The 25,538-nt window shown below is 61.1% G+C and overlaps 1 protein-coding gene across 1 annotated transcript in view; it reads left to right on the forward strand.

The window, feature by feature from the left end:
• Positions 1–25,538, forward strand: part of PPME1 (protein phosphatase methylesterase 1) — a 33,041-nt gene that overhangs the window by 429 nt on the left and 7,074 nt on the right. Inside the window, exons 2-11 of the mRNA XM_075337632.1 lie at positions 18,580–18,677; positions 18,761–18,854; positions 20,783–20,875; positions 22,946–23,003; positions 23,086–23,137; positions 23,330–23,484; positions 23,680–23,770; positions 23,855–23,920; positions 24,021–24,150; positions 24,810–24,939. Coding sequence (XP_075193747.1) covers positions 18,583–18,677; positions 18,761–18,854; positions 20,783–20,875; positions 22,946–23,003; positions 23,086–23,137; positions 23,330–23,484; positions 23,680–23,770; positions 23,855–23,920; positions 24,021–24,150; positions 24,810–24,939 — 964 coding nt within the window. The 5' untranslated portion in view covers positions 18,580–18,582. The remainder of the gene's footprint in view (positions 1–18,579; positions 18,678–18,760; positions 18,855–20,782; positions 20,876–22,945; positions 23,004–23,085; positions 23,138–23,329; positions 23,485–23,679; positions 23,771–23,854; positions 23,921–24,020; positions 24,151–24,809; positions 24,940–25,538) is intronic.

The following is a 25,538-nucleotide window of genomic DNA, read 5'->3' on the forward strand; positions in this document are numbered from 1 at the left end:
ATATGAGGGGGCGCGAAGAGCCGGGACATATGAGGGGGGCGCGGAGAGCCGGGACATATGAGGGGGGGCGCGGAGAGCCGGGACATATGAGGGGGGCGCGGAGAGCCGGGACATATGAGGGGGGCGCGGAGAGCCGGGACATATGAGGGGGGGCGCGGAGAGCCGGGACATATGAGGGGGGCGCGGAGAGCCGGGACATATGAGGGGGCGCGGAGAGCCGGGACATATGAGGGGGGCGCGGAGAGCCGGGACATATGAGGGGGGCGCGGAGAGCCGGGACATATGAGGGGGGCGCGGAGAGCCGGGACATATGAGGGGGCGCGAAGAGCCGGGACATATGAGGGGGGCGCGGAGAGCCGGGACATATGAGGGGGGCGCGGAGAGCCGGGACATATGAGGGGGGCGCGGAGAGCCGGGACATATGAGGGGGGCGCGGAGAGCCGGGGACATAGGAGGGGGGGCGCGGAGAGCCGGGACATATGAGGGGGGGCGCGGAGAGCCGGGACATATGAGGGGGGCGCGGAGAGCCGGGACATATGAGGGGGGGCGCGGAGAGCCGGGACATATGAGGGGGGGCGCGGAGAGCCGGGACATATGAGGGGGGCGCGGAGAGCCGGGACATATGAGGGGGGGCGCGGAGAGCCGGGACATATGAGGGGGGGCGCGGAGAGCCGGGCGGTGCGAGGGGGGGCGCGGAGAGCCGGGCGGTGCGAGGGGGGGCGCGGAGAGCCGGGCGGTGCGAGGGGGGCGCGGAGACGCGGGGCGGTGCGAGGGGGCGCGAAGAGCCGGGACATATGAGGGGGGCGCGAAGAGCCGGGGCGATGCTAGGGGGGGCGCGGAGAGCCGGGCGGTGCGAGGGGGGCGCGGGAGAGCCGGGCGCGGAGAGCCGGGACATATGAGGGGGGCGCGAAGAGCCGGGACATATGAGGGGGGCGCGGAGAGCCGGGGCGGTGCGAGGGGGGGCGCGAAGAGCCGGGACATATGAGGGGGGCGCGGAGAGCCGGGGCGGTGCGAGCGGGGGGCGCGAAGAGCCGGGACATATGAGGGGGGCGCGGAGAGCCGGGGTGGTATGAGAGGGGGCGCGGAGAGCCGCGACATGCGAGGGGGGCGCGGAGAGCCGGGACATGCGAGGGGGGGCGCGGAGAGCCGGGGGTGGTACGAGGGGGGCGCGGAGAGCCGCGACATGCAAGGGGGGCGCGGAGAGCCGGGGCGGTGCGAGGGGAGCGCGGAGAGCCGGGGCGGTGCGAGGGGAGCGCGGAGAGCCGGGGCGGTGCGAGGGGAGCGCGGAGAGCCGGGGCGGTGCGAGGGAGCGCGGAGAGCCGGGGCGGTGCGAGGGGAGCGCGGAGAGCCGGGGCGGTGCGAGGGGAGCGCGGAGAGCCGGGGCGGTGCGAGGGGAGCGCGGAGAGCCGGGGCGGTGCGAGGGGAGCGCGGAGAGCCGGGGCGGTGCGAGGGGAGCGCGGAGAGCCGGGGCGGTGCGAGGGGGAGCGCGGAGAGCCGGGGCGATGCGAGGGGAGCGCGGAGAGCCGGGCGATGCGAGGGGAGCGCGGAGAGCCGGGGCGATGCGAGGGGAGCGCGGAGAGCCGGGGCGATGCGAGGGGGAGCGCGGAGAGCCGGGGCGATGCGAGGGGAGCGCGGAGAGCCGGGGCGATGCGAGGGGAGCGCGGAGAGCCGGGGCGATGCGAGGGGAGCGCGGAGAGCCGGGGCGATGCGAGGGGAGCGCGGAGAGCCGGGGCGATGCGAGGGGAGCGCGGAGAGCCGGGGCGATGCGAGGGGAGCGCGGAGAGCCGGGGCGATGCGAGGGGAGCGCGGAGAGCCGGGGCGATGCGAGGGGAGCGCGGAGAGCCGGGGCGATGCGAGGGGAGCGCGGAGAGCCGGGGCGATGCGAGGGGAGCGCGGAGAGCCGGGGCGATGCGAGGGGAGCGCGGAGAGCCGGGGCGATGCGAGGGGAGCGCGGAGAGCCGGGGCGATGCGAGGGGAGCGCGGAGAGCCGGGGCGATGCGAGGGGAGCGCGGAGAGCCGGGGCGATGCGAGGGGAGCGCGGAGAGCCGGGGCGATGCGAGGGGAGCGCGGAGAGCCGGGGCGATGCGAGGGGAGCGCGGAGAGCCGGGGCGATGCGAGGGGAGCGCGGAGAGCCGGGGCGATGCGAGGGGAGCGCGGAGAGCCGGGGCGATGCGAGGGGAGCGCGGAGAGCCGGGGCGATGCGAGGGGGAGCGCGGAGAAGCCGGGGCGATGCGAGGGGAGCGCGGAGAGCCGGGGCGATGCGAGGGGAGCGCGGAGAGCCGGGGCGATGCGAGGGGAGCGCGGAGAGCCGGGGCGATGCGAGGGGGAGCGCGGAGAGCCGGGGCGATGCGAGGGGAGCGCGGAGAGCCGGGGCGATGCGAGGGGAGCGCGGAGAGCCGGGGCGATGCGAGGGGAGCGCGGAGAGCCGGGGCGATGCGAGGGGAGCGCGGAGAGCCGGGGCGATGCGAGGGGAGCGCGGAGAGCCGGGGCGATGCGAGGGGAGCGCGGAGAGCCGGGGCGATGCGAGGGGAGCGCGGAGAGCCGGGGCGATGCGAGGGGAGCGCGGAGAGCCGGGGCGATGCGAGGGGAGCGCGGAGAGCCGGGGCGATGCGAGGGGAGCGCGGAGAGCCGGGGGCGATGCGAGGGGAGCGCGGAGAGCCGGGGCGATGCGAGGGGAGCGCGGAGAGCCGGGGCGATGCGAGGGGAGCGCGGAGAGCCGGGGCGATGCGAGGGGAGCGCGGAGAGCCGGGGCGATGCGAGGGGAGCGCGGAGAGCCGGGGCGATGCGAGGGGAGCGCGGAGAGCCGGGGCGATGCGAGGGGAGCGCGGAGAGCCGGGGCGATGCGAGGGGAGCGCGGAGAGCCGGGGCGATGCGAGGGGAGCGCGGAGAGCCGGGGCGATGCGAGGGGAGCGCGGAGAGCCGGGGCGATGCGAGGGGAGCGCGGAGAGCCGGGGCGATGCGAGGGGAGCGCGGAGAGCCGGGGCGATGCGAGGGGAGCGCGGAGAGCCGGGGCGATGCGAGGGGAGCGCGGAGAGCCGGGGCGATGCGAGGGGAGCGCGGAGAGCCGGGGCGATGCGAGGGGAGCGCGGAGAGCCGGGGCGATGCGAGGGGAGCGCGGAGAGCCGGGGCGATGCGAGGGGAGCGCGGAGAGCCGGGGCGATGCGAGGGGAGCGCGGAGAGCCGGGGCGATGCGAGGGGAGCGCGGAGAGCCGGGGCGATGCGAGGGGAGCGCGGAGAGCCGGGGCGATGCGAGGGGAGCGCGGAGAGCCGGGGCGATGCGAGGGGAGCGCGGAGAGCCGGGGCGATGCGAGGGGAGCGCGGAGAGCCGGGGCGATGCGAGTTGAGCGCGGAGAGCCGGGGCGATGCGAGGGGAGCGCGGAGAGCCGGGGCGATGCGAGGGGAGCGCGGAGAGCCGGGGCGATGCGAGGGGAGCGCGGAGAGCCGGGGCGATGCGAGGGGAGCGCGGAGAGCCGGGGCGATGCGAGGGGAGCGCGGAGAGCCGGGGCGATGCGAGGGGAGCGCGGAGAGCCGGGGCGATGCGAGGGGAGCGCGGAGAGCCGGGGCGATGCGAGGGGAGCGCGGAGAGCCGGGGCGATGCGAGGGGAGCGCGGAGAGCCGGGGCGATGCGAGGGGAGCGCGGAGAGCCGGGGCGATGCGAGGGGAGCGCGGAGAGCCGGGGCGATGCGAGGGGAGCGCGGAGAGCCGGGGCGATGCGAGGGGAGCGCGGAGAGCCGGGGCGATGCGAGGGGAGCGCGGAGAGCCGGGGCGATGCGAGGGGAGCGCGGAGAGCCGGGGCGATGCGAGGGGAGCGCGGAGAGCCGGGGCGATGCGAGGGGAGCGCGGAGAGCCGGGGCGATGCGAGGGGAGCGCGGAGAGCCGGGGCGATGCGAGGGGAGCGCGGAGAGCCGGGGCGATGCGAGGGGAGCGCGGAGAGCCGGGGCGATGCGAGGGGAGCGCGGAGAGCCGGGGCGATGCGAGGGGAGCGCGGAGAGCCGGGGCGATGCGAGGGGAGCGCGGAGAGCCGGGGCGATGCGAGGGGAGCGCGGAGAGCCGGGGCGATGCGAGGGGAGCGCGGAGAGCCGGGGCGATGCGAGGGGAGCGCGGAGAGCCGGGGCGATGCGAGGGGAGCGCGGAGAGCCGGGGCGATGCGAGGGGAGCGCGGAGAGCCGGGGCGATGCGAGGGGAGCGCGGAGAGCCGGGGCGATGCGAGGGGAGCGCGGAGAGCCGGGGCGATGCGAGGGAGAGCGCGGAGAGCCGGGGCGATGCGAGGGGAGCGCGGAGAGCCGGGGCGATGCGAGGGGAGCGCGGAGAGCCGGGGCGATGCGAGGGGAGCGCGGAGAGCCGGGGCGATGCGAGGGGAGCGCGGAGAGCCGGGGCGATGCGAGGGGAGCGCGGAGAGCCGGGGCGATGCGAGGGGAGCGCGGAGAGCCGGGGGCGATGCGAGGGGAGCGCGGAGAGCCGGGGCGATGCGAGGGGAGCGCGGAGAGCCGGGGCGATGCGAGGGGAGCGCGGAGAGCCGGGGCGATGCGAGGGGAGCGCGGAGAGCCGGGGCGATGCGAGGGGAGCGCGGAGAGCCGGGGCGATGCGAGGGGAGCGCGGAGAGCCGGGGCGATGCGAGGGGAGCGCGGAGAGCCGGGGCGATGCGAGGGGAGCGCGGAGAGCCGGGGCGATGCGAGGGGAGCGCGGAGAGCCGGGGCGATGCGAGGGGGAGCGCGGAGAGAGCCGGAGGCGATGCGAGGGGAGCGCGGAGAGCCGGGGCGATGCGAGGGGAGCGCGGAGAGCCGGGGCGATGCGAGGGGAGCGCGGAGAGCCGGGGCGATGCGAGGGGAGCGCGGAGAGCCGGGGCGATGCGAGGGGAGCGCGGAGAGCCGGGGCGATGCGAGGGGAGCGCGGAGAGCCGGGGCGATGCGAGGGGAGCGCGGAGAGCCGGGGCGATGCGAGGGGAGCGCGGAGAGCCGGGGCGATGCGAGGGGAGCGCGGAGAGCCGGGGCGATGCGAGGGGAGCGCGGAGAGCCGGGGCGATGCGAGGGGGAGCGCGGAGAGCCGGGGCGATGCGAGGGGAGCGCGGAGAGCCGGGGCGATGCGAGGGGAGCGCGGAGAGCCGGGGCGATGCGAGGGGAGCGCGGAGAGCCGGGGCGATGCGAGGGGAGCGCGGAGAGCCGGGGCGATGCGAGGGGAGCGCGGAGAGCCGGGGCGATGCGAGGGGAGCGCGGAGAGCCGGGGCGATGCGAGGGGAGCGCGGAGAGCCGGGGCGATGCGAGGGGAGCGCGGAGAGCCGGGGCGATGCGAGGGGAGCGCGGAGAGCCGGGGCGATGCGAGGGGAGCGCGGAGAGCCGGGGCGATGCGAGGGGAGCGCGGAGAGCCGGGGCGATGCGAGGGGAGCGCGGAGAGCCGGGGCGATGCGAGGGGAGCCGGGCGATGCGAGGGGAGCGCGGAGAGCCGGGGCGATGCGAGGGGAGCGCGGAGAGCCGGGGCGATGCGAGGGGAGCGCGGAGAGCCGGGGCGATGCGAGGGGAGCGCGGAGAGCCGGGGCGATGCGAGGGGAGCGCGGAGAGCCGGGGCGATGCGAGGGGAGCGCGGAGAGCCGGGGCGATGCGAGGGGAGCGCGGAGAGCCGGGGCGATGCGAGGGGAGCGCGGAGAGCCGGGGCGATGCGAGGGGAGCGCGGAGAGCCGGGGCGATGCGAGGGGAGCGCGGAGAGCCGGGGCGATGCGAGGGGAGCGCGGAGAGCCGGGGCGATGCGAGGGGAGCGCGGAGAGCCGGGGCGATGCGAGGGGAGCGCGGAGAGCCGGGGCGATGCGAGGGGAGCGCGGAGAGCCGGGGCGATGCGAGGGGAGCGCGGAGAGCCGGGGCGATGCGAGGGGAGCGCGGAGAGCCGGGGCGATGCGAGGGGAGCGCGGAGAGCCGGGGCGATGCGAGGGGAGCGCGGAGAGCCGGGGCGATGCGAGGGGAGCGCGGAGAGCCGGGGCGATGCGAGGGGAGCGCGGAGAGCCGGGGCGATGCGAGGGGAGCGCGGAGAGCCGGGGCGATGCGAGGGGAGCGCGGAGAGCCGGGGCGATGCGAGGGGAGCGCGGAGAGCCGGGGCGATGCGAGGGGAGCGCGGAGAGCCGGGGCGATGCGAGGGGAGCGCGGAGAGCCGGGGCGATGCGAGGGGAGCGCGGAGAGCCGGGGCGATGCGAGGGGAGCGCGGAGAGCCGGGGCGATGCGAGGGGAGCGCGGAGAGCCGGGGCGATGCGAGGGGAGCGCGGAGAGCCGGGGCGATGCGAGGGGAGCGCGGAGAGCCGGGGCGATGCGAGGGGAGCGCGGAGAGCCGGGGCGATGCGAGGGGAGCGCGGAGAGCCGGGGCGATGCGAGGGGAGCGCGGAGAGCCGGGGCGATGCGAGGGGAGCGCGGAGAGCCGGGGCGATGCGAGGGGAGCGCGGAGAGCCGGGGCGATGCGAGGGGAGCGCGGAGAGCCGGGGCGATGCGAGGGGAGCGCGGAGAGCCGGGGCGATGCGAGGGGAGCGCGGAGAGCCGGGGCGATGCGAGGGGAGCGCGGAGAGCCGGGGCGATGCGAGGGGAGCGCGGAGAGCCGGGGCGATGCGAGGGGAGCGCGGAGAGCCGGGGCGATGCGAGGGGAGCGCGGAGAGCCGGGGCGATGCGAGGGGAGCGCGGAGAGCCGGGGCGATGCGAGGGGAGCGCGGAGAGCCGGGGCGATGCGAGGGGAGCGCGGAGAGCCGGGGCGATGCGAGGGGAGCGCGGAGAGCCGGGGCGATGCGAGGGGAGCGCGGAGAGCCGGGGCGATGCGAGGGGAGCGCGGAGAGCCGGGGCGATGCGAGGGAGCGCGGAGAGCCGGGGCGATGCGAGGGGAGCGCGGAGAGCCGGGGCGATGCGAGGGGAGCGCGGAGAGCCGGGGCGATGCGAGGGGGGCGCGGAGAGCCGGGGCGATGCGAGGGGGGCGCGGAGAGCCGGGGCGATGCGAGGGGGGCGCGGAGAGCCGGGGCGATGCGAGGGGGGCGCGGAGAGCCGGGGCGATGCGAGGGGGGCGCGGAGAGCCGGGGCGATGCGAGGGGGCGCGGAGAGCCGGGGCGATGCGAGGGGGGCGCGGAGAGCCGGGGCGATGCGAGGGGGGCGCGGAGAGCCGGGGCGATGCGAGGGGGGCGCGGAGAGCCGGGGCGATGCGAGGGGGGCGCGGAGAGCCGGGGCGATGCGAGGGGGGCGCGGAGAGCCGGGGCGGTGCGAGGGGGGCGCGGAGAGCCGGGGCGGTGCGAGGGGGGCGCGGAGAGCCGGGGCGGTGCGAGGGGGGCGCGGAGAGCCGGGGCGGTGCGAGGGGGGCGCGGAGAGCCGGGGCGGTGCGAGGGGGGCGCGGAGAGCCGGGGCGGTGCGAGGGGGGCGCGGAGAGCCGGGCGGTGCGAGGGGGGCGCGGAGAGCCGGGGCGGTGCGAGGGGGGCGCGGAGAGCCGGGCGGTGCGAGGGGGGCGCGGAGAGCCGGGCGGTGCGAGGGGGGCGCGGGGAGCCAGGGCGGTGCGAGAAGCCAGGTGGTGGTGTGTGTAGAGTTGGGCGTTATGGGGGTTGGGGATCGCGGGGGACCGGGCTGTGGATAAGTCGGGTGGGGGTTTCGGCATGTGAAGGGTCGGGCATTACGGTATTAGATTATATAATCCCCTGCACAATTATTTATTATAATGCTATTTATTCCATGATGCTTTATATGTGAAAATAATAAGTATAATACTCATGACCAATACAAGGCCCAGACATAGGACCCTGCCCGCGAGGGCTCACAGTCTACAGGGGATGGCTGAGGATACCGTGGGTGACGATACCGTGGGTGAGGATACCGTGGGTGAGGATACCGTGGGTGAGGATACCGTGGGTGAGGACAGCGCTGCTTGTTCGGTTGACTGAGAGTAATTGCAGGAGGTAGACTTGTCAGCAGAAGTAGGTCTTCAGGATCCTTCTGATATGCAGGGGTAGAGCGTTCCAGAGTATGGGGGAGGCACGGGAGAAATCTTGTATGCGATGGTGGGAAGAGGAGATGAGAGGGGAGCAGAGAAGGAGATCTTGTGAGGATCTGAGGTTACGTGCAGGTAGGTACCGGGAGACTAGGTCACAGATGTAGGGAGGAGACAGGTTGTGGGTGGCTTTGTAGATCATGATTGCGACTCTGAACTGGAGCCTGGACAATGGGAAGCCAGTGTAGAGATTGGCAGAGAGTTGAGGTCGGGAAGTAGCAGGAGGACAGGCGGATTAGTCGGACAGCAGAGTTAAAGATGTGTTGGAGGGGAGGTCACAGAGCAGGAGGGTGCAGTAGCCAAGGCGGGAGAGGATGAGGGCATGCACTAAAGAATGTACTGATCTGAGAAATAGTTTTGGAGTTTGAGGGGGAAAGGGCGGGGGAGGAGCTGATTCATTCTGTTTTGTCCATGTTAAGTTTTACAAATCAAGGCGAAAAAAAGGATGAAATAGTGGCCAGACATTGTGGGATTCTGGTTAGTGAGGACGATAGATCTGTGTGTCACCGGCATAGAGATGATACTGGAAGCCGTGGGACTCTATGAGCAGTCCCAGGCCGAAGGTGTAGACGGGAGAACAGCAGGCGTCCAAGAACTGAACCTTGGGGGACACCGACAAATAAGGGGCCAGATGAGGAGGTGGTGTCACAGCGGGAGACGCTGAATGTCCGGTCCATTAGATATGAAGAGATCCAGGATAAGGCCAAGTCTGTGATGCCCAGAGATGAGAGAATCTGTAGTAGGAGGGAATGTTTCACAGTGTCAAAGGACAGGTCCAGGAGGAGGAGGGCAGAGTAGTGTAGAGGGCAGAAGACAGGTCCAGGAGGAGGAGGGCAGAGTAGTGTAGAGGGCAGAAGACAGGTCCAGGAGGAGAAGGGCAGAGTAGTGTAGAGGGCAGAAGACAGGTCCAGGAGGAGGAGGACAGATTAGTGTAGAGGGCAGAGGACAGGTCCAGGAGGAGGGCAGAGGACAGGTCCAGGAGGGGGAGGGCAGAGGGCAGGTCCAGGAGGAGGAGGGCAGAAGACAGGTCAAGGAGGAGGACGACGACCGAGTAGTGTAGAGGGCAGAAGACAGGTCCAGGAGGAGGAGGACAGATTAGTGTAGAGGGCAGAGGACAGGTCCAGGAGGAGGAGGAGGGCAGAGGACAGGTCCAGGAGGAGGAGGAGGGCAGAGGACAGGTCCAGGAGGAGGAGGAGGGCAGAGGACAGGTCCAGGAGGAGGAGGAGGGCAGAGGACAGGTCCAGGAGGAGGAGGAGGGCAGAGGACAGGTCCAGGAGGAGGAGGAGGGCAGAGGACAGGTCCAGGAGGAGGAGGAGGGCAGAGGACAGGTCCAGGAGGAGGAGGAGGGCAGAGGACAGGTCCAGGAGGAGGAGGAGGGCAGAGGACAGGTCCAGGAGGAGGAGGAGGGCAGAGGACAGGTCCAGGAGGAGGAGGAGGGCAGAGGACAGGTCCAGGAGGAGGAGGAGGGCAGAGGACAGGTCCAGGAGGAGGAGGAGGGCAGAGGACAGGTCCAGGAGGAGGAGGAGGGCAGAGGACAGGTCCAGGAGGAGGAGGAGGGCAGAGGACAGGTCCAGGAGGAGGAGGAGGGCAGAGGACAGGTCCAGGAGGAGGAGGAGGGCAGAGGACAGGTCCAGGAGGAGGGCAGAGGACAGGTCCAGGAGGAGGAGGAGGGCAGAGGACAGGTCGAGGAGGAGGAGGGCAGAGGACAGGTCCAGGAGGAGGAGGAGGGCAGAGGACAGATCCAGGAGGAGGAGGAGGGCAGAGGACAGGTCCAGGAGGAGGAGGGCAGAGGACAGGTCCAGGAGGAGGAGGAGGGCAGAGGAGAGGTCCAGGAGGAGGAGGAGGGCAGAGGACAGGTCCAGGAGGAGGAGGAGGGCAGAGGACAGGTCCAGGAGGAGGAGGAGGAGGGCAGAGGACAGGTCCAGGAGGAGGAGGAGGAGGGCAGAGGACAGGTCCAGGAGGAGGAGGGCAGAGGACAGGTCCAGGAGGAGGAGGAGGAGGGCAGAGGACAGGTCCAGGAGGAGGAGGAGGGCAGAGGACAGGTCCAGGAGGAGGAGGAGGAGGGCAGAGGACAGGTCCAGGAGGAGGAGGAGGGCAGAGGACAGGTCCAGGAGGAGGAGGAGGAGGGCAGAGGACAGGTCCAGGAGGAGGAGGGCAGAGGACAGGTCCAGGAGGAGGAGGAGGAGGAGGGCAGAGGACAGGTCCAGGAGGAGGAGGGCAGAGGACAGGTCCAGGAGGAGGAGGAGGAGGGCAGAGGACAGGTCCAGGAGGAGGAGGAGGAGGGCAGAGGACAGGTCCAGGAGGAGGAGGGCAGAGGACAGGTCCAGGAGGAGGAGGAGGGCAGAGGACAGGTCCAGGAGGAGGAGGAGGAGGGCAGAGGACAGGTCCAGGAGGAGGAGGAGGAGGGCAGAGGACAGGTCCAGGAGGAGGAGGGCAGAGGACAGGTCCAGGAGGAGGAGGGCAGAGGACAGGTCCAGGAGGAGGAGGAGGGCAGAGGACAGGTCCAGGAGGAGGAGGAGGGCAGAGGACAGGTCCAGGAGGAGGAGGAGGGCAGAGGACAGGTCCAGGAGGAGGAGGAGGGCAGAGGACAGGTCCAGGAGGAGGAGGAGGAGGGCAGAGGACAGGTCCAGGAGGAGGAGGAGGAGGGCAGAGGACAGGTCCAGGAGGAGGAGGAGGAGGGCAGAGGACAGGTCCAGGAGGAGGAGGAGGAGGAGGGCAGAGGACAGGTCCAGGAGGAGGAGGAGGAGGGCAGAGGACAGGTCCAGGAGGAGGAGGAGGAGGAGGGCAGAGGACAGGTCCAGGAGGAGGGCAGAGGACAGGTCCAGGAGGAGGGCAGAGGACAGGTCCAGGAGGAGGAGGAGGAGGGCAGAGGACAGGTCCAGGAGGAGGAGGAGGAGGGCAGAGGACAGGTCCAGGAGGAGGAGGAGGAGGAGGGCAGAGGACAGGTCCAGGAGGAGGAGGAGGGCAGAGGACAGGTCCAGGAGGAGGAGGAGGAGGGCAGAGGACAGGTCCAGGAGGAGGAGCAGGAGGGCAGAGGACAGGTCCAGGAGGAGGAGGAGGAGGAGGAGGGCAGAGGACAGGTCCAGGAGGAGGAGGAGGGCAGAGGACAGGTCCAGGAGGAGGAGGAGGAGGGCAGAGGACAGGTCCAGGAGGAGGAGGAGGAGGAGGGCAGAGGACAGGTCCAGGAGGAGGAGGAGGAGGGCAGAGGACAGGTCCAGGAGGAGGAGGAGGAGGGCAGAGGACAGGTCCAGGAGGAGGAGGAGGAGGGCAGAGGACAGGTCCAGGAGGAGGAGGAGGAGGGCAGAGGACAGGTCCAGGAGGAGGAGGAGGAGGGCAGAGGACAGGTCCAGGAGGAGGAGGAGGAGGGCAGAGGACAGGTCCAGGAGGAGGAGGAGGAGGGCAGAGGACAGGTCCAGGAGGAGGAGGAGGAGGGCAGAGGACAGGTCCAGGAGGAGGAGGAGGAGGGCAGAGGACAGGTCCAGGAGGAGGAGGAGGAGGGCAGAGGACAGGTCCAGGAGGAGGAGGAGGAGGGCAGAGGACAGGTCCAGGAGGAGGAGGAGGAGGGCAGAGGACAGGTCCAGGAGGAGGAGGAGGAGGGCAGAGGACAGGTCCAGGAGGAGGAGGAGGAGGGCAGAGGACAGGTCCAGGAGGAGGAGGAGGAGGAGGGCAGAGGACAGGTCCAGGAGGAGGAGGGCAGAGGACAGGTCCAGGAGGAGGAGGAGGAGGGCAGAGGACAGGTCCAGGAGGAGGAGGAGGAGGGCAGAGGACAGGTCCAGGAGGAGGAGGAGGAGGGCAGAGGACAGGTCCAGGAGGAGGAGGAGGAGGGCAGAGGACAGGTCCAGGAGGAGGAGGAGGAGGGCAGAGGACAGGTCCAGGAGGAGGAGGAGGAGGGCAGAGGACAGGTCCAGGAGGAGGAGGAGGAGGGCAGAGGACAGGTCCAGGAGGAGGAGGAGGAGGGCAGAGGACAGGTCCAGGAGGAGGAGGAGGAGGGCAGAGGACAGGTCCAGGAGGAGGAGGAGGAGGGCAGAGGACAGGTCCAGGAGGAGGAGGGCAGAGGACAGGTCCAGGAGGAGGAGGAGGAGGGCAGAGGACAGGTCCAGGAGGAGGAGGAGGAGGAGGGCAGAGGACAGGTCCAGGAGGAGGAGGAGGAGGGCAGAGGACAGGTCCAGGAGGAGGAGGAGGAGGGCAGAGGACAGGTCCAGGAGGAGGAGGAGGAGGGCAGAGGACAGGTCCAGGAGGAGGAGGGCAGAGGACAGGTCCAGGAGGAGGAGGAGGAGGGCAGAGGACAGGTCCAGGAGGAGGAGGAGGAGGGCAGAGGACAGGTCCAGGAGGAGGAGGAGGAGGGCAGAGGACAGGTCCAGGAGGAGGAGGAGGAGGGCAGAGGACAGGTCCAGGAGGAGGAGGAGGAGGGCAGAGGACAGGTCCAGGAGGAGGAGGAGGAGGGCAGAGGACAGGTCCAGGAGGAGGAGGAGGAGGGCAGAGGACAGGTCCAGGAGGAGGAGGAGGAGGGCAGAGGACAGGTCCAGGAGGAGGAGGAGGAGGGCAGAGGACAGGTCCAGGAGGAGGAGGAGGAGGGCAGAGGACAGGTCCAGGAGGAGGAGGAGGAGGGCAGAGGACAGGTCCAGGAGGAGGAGGAGGAGGGCAGAGGACAGGTCCAGGAGGAGGAGGAGGAGGAGGGCAGAGGACAGGTCCAGGAGGAGGAGGGCAGAGGACAGGTCCAGGAGGAGGAGGAGGAGGGCAGAGGACAGGTCCAGGAGGAGGAGGAGGAGGGCAGAGGACAGGTCCAGGAGGAGGAGGAGGAGGGCAGAGGACAGGTCCAGGAGGAGGAGGAGGAGGGCAGAGGACAGGTCCAGGAGGAGGAGGAGGAGGGCAGAGGACAGGTCCAGGAGGAGGAGGAGGAGGGCAGAGGACAGGTCCAGGAGGAGGAGGAGGAGGGCAGAGGACAGGTCCAGGAGGAGGAGGAGGAGGGCAGAGGACAGGTCCAGGAGGAGGAGGAGGAGGGCAGAGGACAGGTCCAGGAGGAGGAGGAGGAGGGCAGAGGACAGGTCCAGGAGGAGGAGGGCAGAGGACAGGTCCAGGAGGAGGAGGAGGAGGGCAGAGGACAGGTCCAGGAGGAGGAGGAGGAGGAGGGCAGAGGACAGGTCCAGGAGGAGGAGGAGGAGGGCAGAGGACAGGTCCAGGAGGAGGAGGAGGAGGGCAGAGGACAGGTCCAGGAGGAGGAGGAGGAGGGCAGAGGACAGGTCCAGGAGGAGGAGGGCAGAGGACAGGTCCAGGAGGAGGAGGAGGAGGGCAGAGGACAGGTCCAGGAGGAGGAGGAGGAGGGCAGAGGACAGGTCCAGGAGGAGGAGGAGGAGGGCAGAGGACAGGTCCAGGAGGAGGAGGAGGAGGGCAGAGGACAGGTCCAGGAGGAGGAGGAGGAGGGCAGAGGATGACGACAGAGTAGTGTAGAGGGCAGAGGACGACGACAGAGTAGTGTAGAGGGCAGAAGACAGGTCCAGGAGGAGGACAGAGTGGTGTCGCTTAGCTTTGGCACTCAGTAGGTCATTGGTGACTTTAGGGCAGTGTCAGTAGAATGATGCGGTCAGAAGCCAGATTGTAACTGGTCAAAGAGGGAGGAGAGGTGAGAGGACAGTTCAAGATGGCCATGTGTAGGGCAGAAGTGATGTGCGGCGATAGCTAGACACAGAGGATGGGATGCATGAGATCTATGCATGTTTAAAGCATGAAGGGAAGACACCAGTTGTTAGTGATAGGTTACAGATGGGTTAGGGTTGGGATGAAGACTGTGATGAGGTTGGGGATGAGGTGAGACGGGAGCGGGTCAAGTGCACAGGTGGTGAGAGGAGAGCTGGTCATGAGGAGGAGCTGTGGGGACTATAGGGCAAAGCTTGCTCTAATGTTATCTATCTTCTACTCGAAGAAAGGCAAAGTCTGCTGAGATAGGAGGAGAAAGACGGGGGGCGCAGGAGACACCGGGGGGCGCAGGAGACACCGGGGGGGGGGGCGCAGGAGACACCGGGGGGGGGCGCAGGAGACACCGGGGGGGGCGCAGGAGACAGCGGGGGGCGGAGGAGAGAACTGAAGGTGGTGAATGGCTGTTTAGGGTTGTGAGACGGAAGACATGAGAGATAAGGAGGATTGTTTTGCAGCAGTGAGTGCACTTGAAAGTGGTGAGGGTCTGTTATCCCCTGTACATTATACCGGGATTACATTGTATAATCCCCTGTATATTATACCAAGATTAGATTATATAATCCATACAGTGGGTACAGAAAGTATTCACACCCCTTTACATTTTTCACTCTTTGTTTCATTGCAGCTATTTGGTAAATTCAAAAAAGTTCACTTTTTCCTCATTAATGTGCACTCTACACCCATCCCCCATCTTTCCATCCCCCATCTTTCCATCCCCCATCTTTCCATCCCCCATCTTTCCATCCCCCATCTTTCCATCCCCCATCTTTCCATCCCCCATCTTTCCATCCCCCATCTTTCCATCCCCCATCTTTCCATCCCCCATCTTTCCATCCCCCATCTTTCCATCCCCCATCTTTCCATCCCCCATCTTTCCATCCCCCATCTTTCCATCCCCCATCTTTCCATCCCCCATCTTTCCATCCCCCATCTTTCCATCCCCCATCTTTCCATCCCCCATCTTTCCATCCCCCATCTTTCCATCCCCCATCTTTCCATCCCCCATCTTTCCATCCCCCATCTTTCCATCCCCCATCTTTCCATCCCCCATCTTTCCATCCCCCATCTTTCCATCCCCCATCTTTCCATCCCCCATCTTTCCATCCCCCATCTTTCCATCCCCCATCTTTCCATCCCCCATCTTTCCATCCCCCATCTTTCCATCCCCCATCTTTCCATCCCCCATCTTTCCATCCCCCATCTTTCCATCCCCCATCTTTCCATCCCCCATCTTTCCATCCCCCATCTTTCCATCCCCCATCTTTCCATCCCCCATCTTTCCATCCCCCATCTTCCCATCCCCCATCTTCCCATCCCCCATCTTCCCATCCCCCATCTTCCCATCCCCCATCTTCCCATCCCCCATCTTCCCATCCCCCATCTTCCCATCCCCCATCTTCCCATCCCCCATCTTCCCATCCCCCATCTTCCCATCCCCCATCTTCCCATCCCCCATCTTCCCATCCCCCATCTTCCCATCCCCCATCTTCCCATCCCCCATCTTCCCATCCCCCATCTTCCCATCCCCCATCTTGACAGAAAAAAACAAATGTAGACATTTTTGCAAATTTATTAAACAAGAAAAACTGTAATATCACATGGTGATAAGTATTCAGCCCCTTTGCTCAGACACTCATATGTAAGTCCCATGCTGTCCATCTCCTTGTGATCCTCCTTGAGATGGTTCTCCTCCTTCATTGGAGTCCAGTTGTATGTACTGTAATTAGGGGACGTTCACAGGCGGCTTTTTTTTTTTTTTTTTTTACCATAAAGATACAGCGTTTTTGTCCCAAAAAAAAACCCCCGCACAAATAACGCATCTCGGCATAAATGCATGCAATGCGTTTTTGACGCGTTTTTACCACGTGTTACCCAATTCGTTTTTTAAGTCAGATTTATTGACTAGAAGGGATCAAAAACGCTGGAAAAACGCAAAAAAGAATTGACATGCTGCATCTTCAAAAACGCAGCCAACAAGAGATGCCCAGTGTGGACAGCAAAATAGAAATCTCATAGACTTTGCTGGGAGGAGGAAATGCATGCATTTTGGTGCATCTTTGTGACCTCAAAAACGCAGTAAAAGGTGCCCTGTGTGAACTTAGCCTTAAACTGATAGGACGTGATTTGGAAAGGCGCACACCTGTCTATATAAGACCTCACAGCTCACACTGCATGTCACACCAGATGAGAATCATGAGGTCAAAGGAACTGCCCAAGGAGCTCAGAGTCAGAATTGTGGCAAGGCACAGATCTGGCCAAGGTTACAAAAGAATTTCTGCACTACTCAAGGTTCCTAAGAGCACAGTGGCTTCTATAATCCTTAAATGACGTCCTCAAAATATATAATCTATAATCCTCAAAACGTTTTGGACCAGCAGAACTCTTCCTAGACCCGGCCGTCCAGCCATACTGAGCAATCGTGGGGGAAGAACCTTGGTGAGAGGTAAAGAAGAACCCCAAGATCACTGTGGCTGAGCTCCAGAGATACAGGAGGGAGATGGGAGAAAGTTCCACAAAGTCACCTGTCACTGCAGCCTCCACCAGTCTGGCCTTTAGAGCAGAGTGGCCCAACGTAAGCCTCTCCTCAGTACAAGACATATGAAAGCTGCATAGAATTTGCAAAAAACACATAAAGGGCTCCCAGACTATGAGAAATAAGATTCTCTGGTCTGATGAGATGAAGATAGAACTTTATGGAGATAATTCTAAGCGGTATGTGTGGAGAAAACGAGGCACTGCTCATCACCAGCCCAATACAATCCCCACAGTGACACATGGTGGTGGCAGCATCATGCTATGGGGGCAGGAACAGGACGACTGGTTTCAATTGAAGGAAAGATGAATGTGGCCAAGTACAGGGATATCCTGGAAGAAAACCTCTGCCAGATGCTCTGGACCTCAGACTTGGCCAAAGGTTCACCTTCCAACAAGACAATGACCCTAAGCACACAGCTAAAATAACAAAGGAGCGGCTTCAGAACACCTCTGTGACCATTCTTGACCGGACCAGCCAGAGCCCTGACCTAAACCCAATTGTGCATGTCTGGAGAGACCTGAAAATGGCATCCACCAACGTTCACCACCAACCTGACGGAACTGGAGAGGATCTGCAAGGAAGAATGGCCGAGGATCCCCAATCCAGGATCCCAAGAAGACTCATGGCTGTACTAGCTCAAAAGGGAGGGAGCGTCTACTCAATACTGAGCAAAGGGGCTGAATACTTATGACCATGTGATATACTGAGCAAAGGGGCTGAATACTTATGACCATGGGAGATTTCAGTTTTTTTTGTTTAAGAAATTTGCAAAACTTTTCTGTTTTTTTCTGTCAAGATGGGGGGGATGGGAAGATGGGGGGGGATGGGAAGATGGGGGGGATAGGAAGATGGGGGGGATGGGAAGATGGGGGGGATGGGGGCAGAGTGTACATTAATGAAGATTTACCAAATGGCTGCAATGAAACAAAGAGTGAAAAATGTAAAGGGGTGTGAATACTTTCCATACCCACTGTATATAATCTAATCCAAGTATAATATACAGGGGGATTATATAATGTAATCCCCCTGTGTTATGCCGAGATTAATTATATAATCCCCCTGTACATTATACTGGAATTAATTATATAATCCCCCTGTGCATTATACCGAGATTATATAATCATCCTGTACATTATCCTGAAATTAATTATATAATCCTCCTGTACATTATCCTGAAATTATTATATAATCCTACTGTACATTATCCTGAGATTAGATTATATAATCCCCCTGTACATTATACCGGGATTAGATTATATAATCCCCTTGTACATTATACCAGGATTAGATTATATAATCCCCCTGTACATTATACCAGGATTAATTATATAATCCTCCTGTACATTATACCTGGATTAGATTATATAATCCTCCTGTACATTATGCCGGGATTAGATTATATAATCCCCTTGTATATTATACCGGGATTAGATTATATAATCCCCCTGTACATTATACCGGGATTAGATTATATAATCCCCTTGTACATTATACCGGGATTAGATTATATAATCCCCCTGTACATTATACCAGGATTAGATTATATAATCCCCCTGTACATTATACCAGGATTAGATTATATAATCCTCCTGTACATTATACCGGGATTAGATTATATAATCCTCCTGTACATTATGCTGGGATTAGATTATATAATCCCCCTGTACATTATACTGGGATTAGATTATGTAATCCCCTTGTATATTATACCGGGATTAGATTATATAATCCCCCTGTACATTATACTGGGATTAGATTATATAATCCCCTTGTATATTATGCCGGGATTAGATTATATAATCCCCCTGTACATTATACCAAGATTAGATTATATAATCCTCATGTACATTATACTGGGATTAGATTATATATGCCCCTGCTATGGCTCTCATAGACTTGTATTGTGCGCTTGTGGTGTAACTTCTGACTTCTGGCCGGTCAGTAATTATGGGCACAAGATGGTGACACAGGACCGGAGTGGGGCCAATAAAAAGAGAATCTGCTGGATGGTGAGTATATGACCGGGGGCAGGTTGCTTGCATTTAAAGGGCCAGTCCATTACTGAACCCCCCCACCCCGCGCAGAGAATGACATCAGATCGTCCCAGTGTGTACGGATCCTGGAAAGTGCCATTAAAACCTTGTAGTAGGAAACTCTTCTTGCAGTAGCTGAGGTGTTTCCTATGAGGTTCTGCAGCAGCTGAGGTGGGTACTGTGAGGTTCTGCAGCAGCTGAAGTGATAAGGTTCAGTTCGGCTTTACACCTATAGGGGGAGCTCTGTACTGTTGTAAATTGCAGCGGTTTATGGCGCCCCTGGTGGGATTCCTTTCTCATGTAGGGATTTCTTGTCTCCCACAGAACATGTCGGCCTTTGAGAAGCAGCTGCACCTGGGCCGGTTACCCCCGCGACCACCGATGCCCGGGGGGCTGCAGTCCGGGTCCAAGATGAGGATGGGGTGAGAGTGGAGCGGAGGCGTCAGATGATAATCCCTGTGATAATCCATCACCCGCTGGATGAAATTCTGCTTTATATTTCCAGGCCTGGAAGGAAGCGCGACTTCTCCCCCGTCCCCTGGAGCCAGTATTTCGAGTCCATGGAAGATGTGATCGTAGAAAGTGAAACTGGCAAAGATATATCCTTTACTGGCGGAGGACTTGATTTTTACTGGACAAAATGTATATACAGTGCCTTGCGAAAGTATTCAGCCCCCTTGAATTTTTCAACCTTTTCCCACATTTCAGGCTTCAAACATAAAGATAAACATGCTAATGTTTTGGTGAAGAATCAAAAACAAGTGACACAATTGTGAAGAGGAAGGAAATTTATTGCTTATTTTATACTTTTTAAAAAAATAAATAACTGAAAATTGGGGCGTGCAATATTATTCATCCCCTTTACTTTCAGTGCAGCAAACTCACTCCAGAAGTTGATTGAGGATCTCTGAATGATCCAATGTTGTCCTAAATGACTGATGATAAATATAATCCCCTGTGTGTAATCAAGTCTCCGTATAAATGCCCCTGCTCTGTGATAGTCTCAGTGTCTGTGTAAAGGGCAGAGAGTATCATGAAGACCAAGGAACACAACAGGCAGGTCCGTGATACTGTTGTGGAGACGTTTAAAACCGGATTTGGTTACAAAAAGATTTCCACAACTTTATACATCCCAAGAAGCACTGTGCAAGCGATCATATTGAAATGGAAGGAACATCACACCACTGCAAATCTACCAAGACCCGGCCTCCATCCAAACTGTCATCTCAGACAAGGAGAAGACTGATCAGAGATGCAGCCAAGAGGCCCATGATCCCTCTGGATGATCTGCAGAGATCTACAGCTGAGGTGGGAGAGTCTGTCCATAGGACAACAATCAGTCACTGCACAAATCTGGCCTTTATGGAAGAGTGGCAAGAAGAAAGCCATTTCTCAAAGATACCCATAAAAAGTGATGTGTGAAGTTTGCCACAAGCCACCTGGAGACACCAAACATGTGGAAGAAGGTGCTCTGCTCAGATGAAACCAAAATCTAACAATTTGGGCACAAAGCCAAACAATAGGTTTGGTGTAAAAGCAACACTGCTCATCACTCTGAACACACCATCCCCACTGTCAAACATGGTGGTGGCAGCATCATGGTTTGAGCCTGCTTTTCTTCAGCAGGGACAGGGAAGATGGATGGAGCCAAATACAGGACCATTCTTGAAGAAAACCTGTTGGAGTCTGCAAAAGACCTGAGACTGGGACGGAGATTTGTCTTCCAACAAGACAATGATCCCAAACATAAAGCAAAATCTACAATGGAATAGTTCACAAATAAACGTATCCAGGTGTTAGAATGGCCAACTCACAGTCCAGACCTGAACCCAATCGAGAATCTGTGGAAAGAGCTGAAAACTGCTGTTCACAAACACCTCCATCCAACCGCACTCAGCTCCAGCTGTTTACAAAGGAAGAATGGGCGAGAATTTCAGCCTCTCCATGTGCAAAACTGATAGACACAGACCCCAAGAGACTGCAGCTGTAATCACAGCAAACGGGGGCGCTACAAAGGATTCACTTACAGGGGATGAATAATATTGCACGCCCCAATTTACAGTTATTTATTTTTTACAAAAATTAAAAAGCAATAAATTTCCTTCCTCTTCACAATTGTGTCACTTGTTGTTGATTCTTCACCAGAACATTAACATTTTATCTTTGTTTGAAGCCTGAAATGTGGGAAAAGGTTGAAAAATTCAGGGGGGCTGAATACTTTCGCAAGGCACTGTATTTTTCACAATTTTGCCGCTCTCATATTATATATATATATATATTATATAATATAAAAATCCACAGGGAAGCTAGAATTGGGCTGGTTTTTGACCATACAGTACGGGGTCTTTGACCACAAATGATCGGACATGTTGATATTGTAGATCATATTGTAGATGTCTGATCATCTGAGGTCACGTTATAGTAGAGACACCCCTAATAGTAGGGCTTTTGGGGGGAGTTCATCCCTTTGGCTGGGTCCATGTGTTCCGAGGACTTTTCAGCTTTTGTCTTCCTTAACGTGGAGCACAGCTTTCGTGTTTACAAGAGTGGGTCGGAGGGGCCCGTGCTGCTGCTTCTTCATGGGGGAGGACATTCTGCCCTGTCCTGGGCCGTATTCACGGTGAGCATGGGCAGGGAGGCTGATGGTGTAGGGGAATATGGAGGGGGGCAGTAATCACCAGGATTAAGGCGCAGGAAGACATAATGGTGGTGGGGCATCAGGGGTGCACGATGAGGTGTAACTCAGCCACTTGGTTTTGGTCATGGTGATGCAGAAGCCACAATGCAGGCGAGGAGAGCGGATGGGGAGCACAGTGTTTGGGGACACATGGGTGCAGGAGTCCTATGATGGAGGCACAGGGAGGGGATGGGTAGTACAGTGTTTGGGGACACATGGGTGCAGGAGTCCTATGATGGAGGCACAGGGATGGGATGGGGAGCACATGTTTGGGGACACATGGGTGCAGGAGTCCTATGATGGAGGCACAGGAGGGGATGGGGTGCACAGTGTTTGGGCACACATGGGTGCAGGAGTCCTATGATGGAGGCACAGGGAGGGGATGGGGAGCACATGTTTGGGGACACATGGGTGCAGGAGTCCTATGATGGAGGCACAGGAGGGGATGGGGTGCACAGTGTTTGGGGACACATGGGTGCAGGAGTCCTATGATGGAGGCACAGGGAGGGGATGGGGAGCACATGTTTGGGGACACATGGGTGCAGGAGTCCTATGATGGAGGCACAGGGAGGGGATGGGGAGCACAGTGTTTGGGGACACATGGGTGCAGGAGTCCTATGATGGAGGCACAGGAGGGGATGGGGTGCACAGTGTTTGGGGACACATGGGTGCAGGAGTCCTATGATGGAGGCACAGGGAGGGGATGGGGAGCACAGTGTTTGGGGACACATGGATGCAGGAGTCCTATGATGGAGGCACAGGGAGGGGATGGGGTGCACAGTGTTTGGGGACACATGGGTGCAGGAGTCCTATGATGGAGGCACAGGAGGGGATGGGGAGCACAGTGTTTGGGGACACATGGGTGCAGGAGTCCTATGATGGAGGCACAGGGAGGGGATGGGGTGCACAGTGTTTGGGGACACATGGGTGCAGGAGTCCTATGATGGAGGCACAGGAGGGGATGGGGAGCACAGTGTTTGGGGACACATGGGTGCAGGAGTCCTATGATGGAGGCACAGGAGGGGATGGGGTGCACAGTGTTTGGGGACACATGGGTGCAGGAGTCCTATGATGGAGGCACAGGGAGGGGATGGGGAGCACAGTGTTTGGGGACACATGGGTGCAGGAGTTATATGATGGAGGCACAGGAAGGGGATGGGGAGCACAGTGTTTGGGGACACATGGGTGCAGGAGTCCTATGATGGAGGCACAGGGAGGGGATGGGGAGCACAGTGTTTGGGGACACATGGGTGCAGGAGTCCTATGATGGAGGCACAGGGAGGGGATGGGGAGCACAGTGTTTGGGGACACATGGGTGCAGGAGTCCTATGATGGAGGCACAAGGAAGGGATGGGGAGCACAGTGTTTGGGGACACATGGATGCAGGAGTCCTATGATGGAGGCACAGGGAGGGGATGGGGAGCACAGTGTTTGGGGACACATGGATGCAGGAGTCCTATGATGGAGGCACAAGGAAGGGATGGGGAGCACAGTGTTTGGGGACACATGGATGCAGGAGTCCTATGATGGAGGCACAGGGAGGGGATGGGGAGCACAGTGTTTGGGGACACATGGATGCAGGAGTCCTATGATGGAGGCACAAGGAAGGGATGGGGAGCACAGTGTTTGGGGACACATGGATGCAGGAGTCCTATGATGGAGGCACAGGGAGGGGATGGGGAGCACAGTGTTTGGGGACACATGGATGCAGGAGTCCTATGATGGAGGCACAAGGAAGGGATGGGGAGCACAGTGTTTGGGGACACATAGGTGCAGGAGTCCTATGATGGAGGCACAGGGAGGGGATGGGGAGCACAGTGTTTGGGGACACATGGGTGCAGGAGTCCTATGCTGGAGGCACAGGGAATGTTTGGGGACACAAAGGTGCAGGAAGCTATGCTGGAGGTGACTTGCAGCAGAGAATGTTGTTTTGGGTCATGGGGACAATGGAAACCATCAGTATGGAGGTCAGACTGAGGTTTAGATAATGACCGGATGTCCTTTTTCCCGCAGACGGCCATCATCAGCCGGATTCAGTGCAGAGTGGTGGCGTTAGATCAGCGAGGCCACGGTGAGCTCCAGCCCCGGTCTCCGGACAGAGCCATCTGTGTTCTCTCTCTTGTTATATCTCAGCCATTTTATTTGTCTTCCAGGAGAAACTAAAGTGAGGAACCCCGAGGACCTGTCCGCAGAGACCATGGCCCGGTGAGCCTGCGCTGCCCTCGCAGGACCCCGGGGATACCCCCTAGTCGTAGAGTCATCCTCTCCTGTCAGTGTATTGAAAGGAACACTGTGCCAGTATGGCCGCCATTGCCGTGTCTTGGCACTGGTGCAGCAGCTTTGGTTTCCCCAGTCTGTCCCAGTATACGCTCTCATACATGACCTCTTTGTTACCAGGGACATTGGGAATGTGGTGGACGCGCTGTATGGAGACCTCCCCCCTCCCATCATGCTGATAGGACACAGTATGGGGGGAGCGATCGCCGTCCACACGGCCGCGGGGAACCTCGTCCCCAGTTTGCTGGGCCTCTGTATGATCGACGTTGTGGAAGGTGAGTGCTAACAAGTCCACTAATCCACGGCGTGGCATCTGGGGGGTCCCACTAATCCACGGCGTGGCATCTGGGGGGGTCCCACTAATCCACGGCGTGGCATCTGCGGAGGGGGGGGGACTGCTGGACCCCCATTGTTCCAAGCATGGCCTCCATCTATCCTGGTTATACCTTTTAGCTCTTCTTGTTTCTTAGGAACTGCAATGGACGCCTTGAACAGTATGCAGAACTTCCTACGCAGCCGCCCCAAGACCTTTAAATCGCTGGAGGGTGCCATCGAGTGGAGGTCGGCGGTGTTTTTTGTTGTTTTATCCTGTGAAATGGACCTTAATTTGTGTGATTTTTTTCCACTGATTTCTTCCTCCCTCAGTGTGAAGAGCGGGCAGATCAGGAATCTGGACTCAGCTCGGGTCTCCATGGTGGGGCAGGTCCAGCAGTGAGTGTCCGGCGCTGGCTTGTGTCTCCAAAACCCCTATTATTATTGTCTACTGTTCTATAAACCTGATACAGCCCCGCGTGCGCTGCTTTATCCCCAGATGTGAAGAAGCCACAAGCCCTGAAGGACCAAAAGCTCTAGTAGAAGGTATTATTGAGGAAGAGGAAGAAGAAGAGGAGGAGGACGGGGGACAGTCCATAAACAAAAGGAAGAAGGAGGATGATACGGAGGTAAGGGGGAAATGGACACGCAACATGCTTGAGTTCAAACAGCTATCCTGATCACCCGGACCCCCATGACCTGACACACAGCTGTCCTGATCACCCGGACCCCCATGAGCTGACACACAGCTATCCTGATCACTCGGACCCCCATGAGCTGACACACAGCTATCCTGATCACTGGGACCCCCATGAGCTGACACACAGCTATGATCACCCGGACCCCCACGGTCTTGTGATGGGGGTGTGGACGCTGCTCCATCTGTACAAGGCGCTGGTTGTATGTGAGCTCCGTCCCATTCATTGTCTATAAGGAATAGCGCAGCGCTGCGCTCAGTTTTCTCCTTGGGTCCAGTGATGCACGGAGCCATATTGTGCAGCCGCTGCGACCATCGCTTCATCCAGACAATCCAGAGCCCTGATCTCCGGGAGTCTCTGGGGTCCCAGCCGTGCCACAAGTCCACACCGTTACATATAACAAATATGTTTAGGGGTTTTGCATTTGATTCACATCCAGCAAACATGGCACATCTATCCCGGGCAGCCTCGCAGCTGAGGCCATGAGACCGGAATCCGAGCACCAGCGTCCTCAGCGCTGCAATGTCACAGAGGAACATATAACCTTCATCTTCCCAGAGTAATGCTTCAATTCTAATATTATTTCTTAGACCAAAAAGGAGCGCCCCTACACCTGGAGGATCGAGCTGTCCAAAACGGAGAAGTACTGGGAGGGCTGGTTCAGGGGCCTCTCCAACCTCTTCCTCAGCTGTTCAATTCCTAAGCAGCTCCTCCTGGCAGGTGAGTGCGCGCCGCGGGACCTATTCTGCTGACGTCAGCTGCTTTTAATACAGTGGAACCTCGATTTGCAAGTATTTCGCTTCTGCTGCTTTCACACTACGTTTCTTTAGCATGCTTCATGAACTTTTTTTGCTGCAAAAGCGGATCCTGTTTTTGCAAAGAAAAACGCATGTGTTATTTTACAGGATCCTGTCACTTTAAGTTTATGAGCAGGCATTGGAGTCATGTGATCGGGAGTGAGGGGAACGGAACATGAAAGACTGGGAGCCGGCTTCTGACAGCTGCGGAGGCTCGTAACCAAGGTAAACATGGGGTAACTTGCTTGGATACCCGATATTTACATTGGTTACGAGCATCTGCAGCTGCTAGGAGCCGGGCTCCCTGCTCCCTGCACAGGTAACTAAGGTAAACATCGGGTAACTAAGCCCACGGTTACCCAATATTTACCTTTGTTACGAGCGTCCTCCGCTCTCAGGCGGGGGTGAGAGTGACTGATCACGCAAGGCTGGTTTCTGGGCATGCTCAGTAGAGCAAGCAGGATCCTGTCATTTACATGCGTTTGCATGCAGTATAGTCAGGATCCAGCAATTTGCAGTATT

Source organism: Anomaloglossus baeobatrachus, chromosome 2 (assembly GCF_048569485.1).
Source record: "Anomaloglossus baeobatrachus isolate aAnoBae1 chromosome 2, aAnoBae1.hap1, whole genome shotgun sequence".
Taxonomy (NCBI): Eukaryota; Metazoa; Chordata; class Amphibia; order Anura; family Aromobatidae; genus Anomaloglossus; species Anomaloglossus baeobatrachus.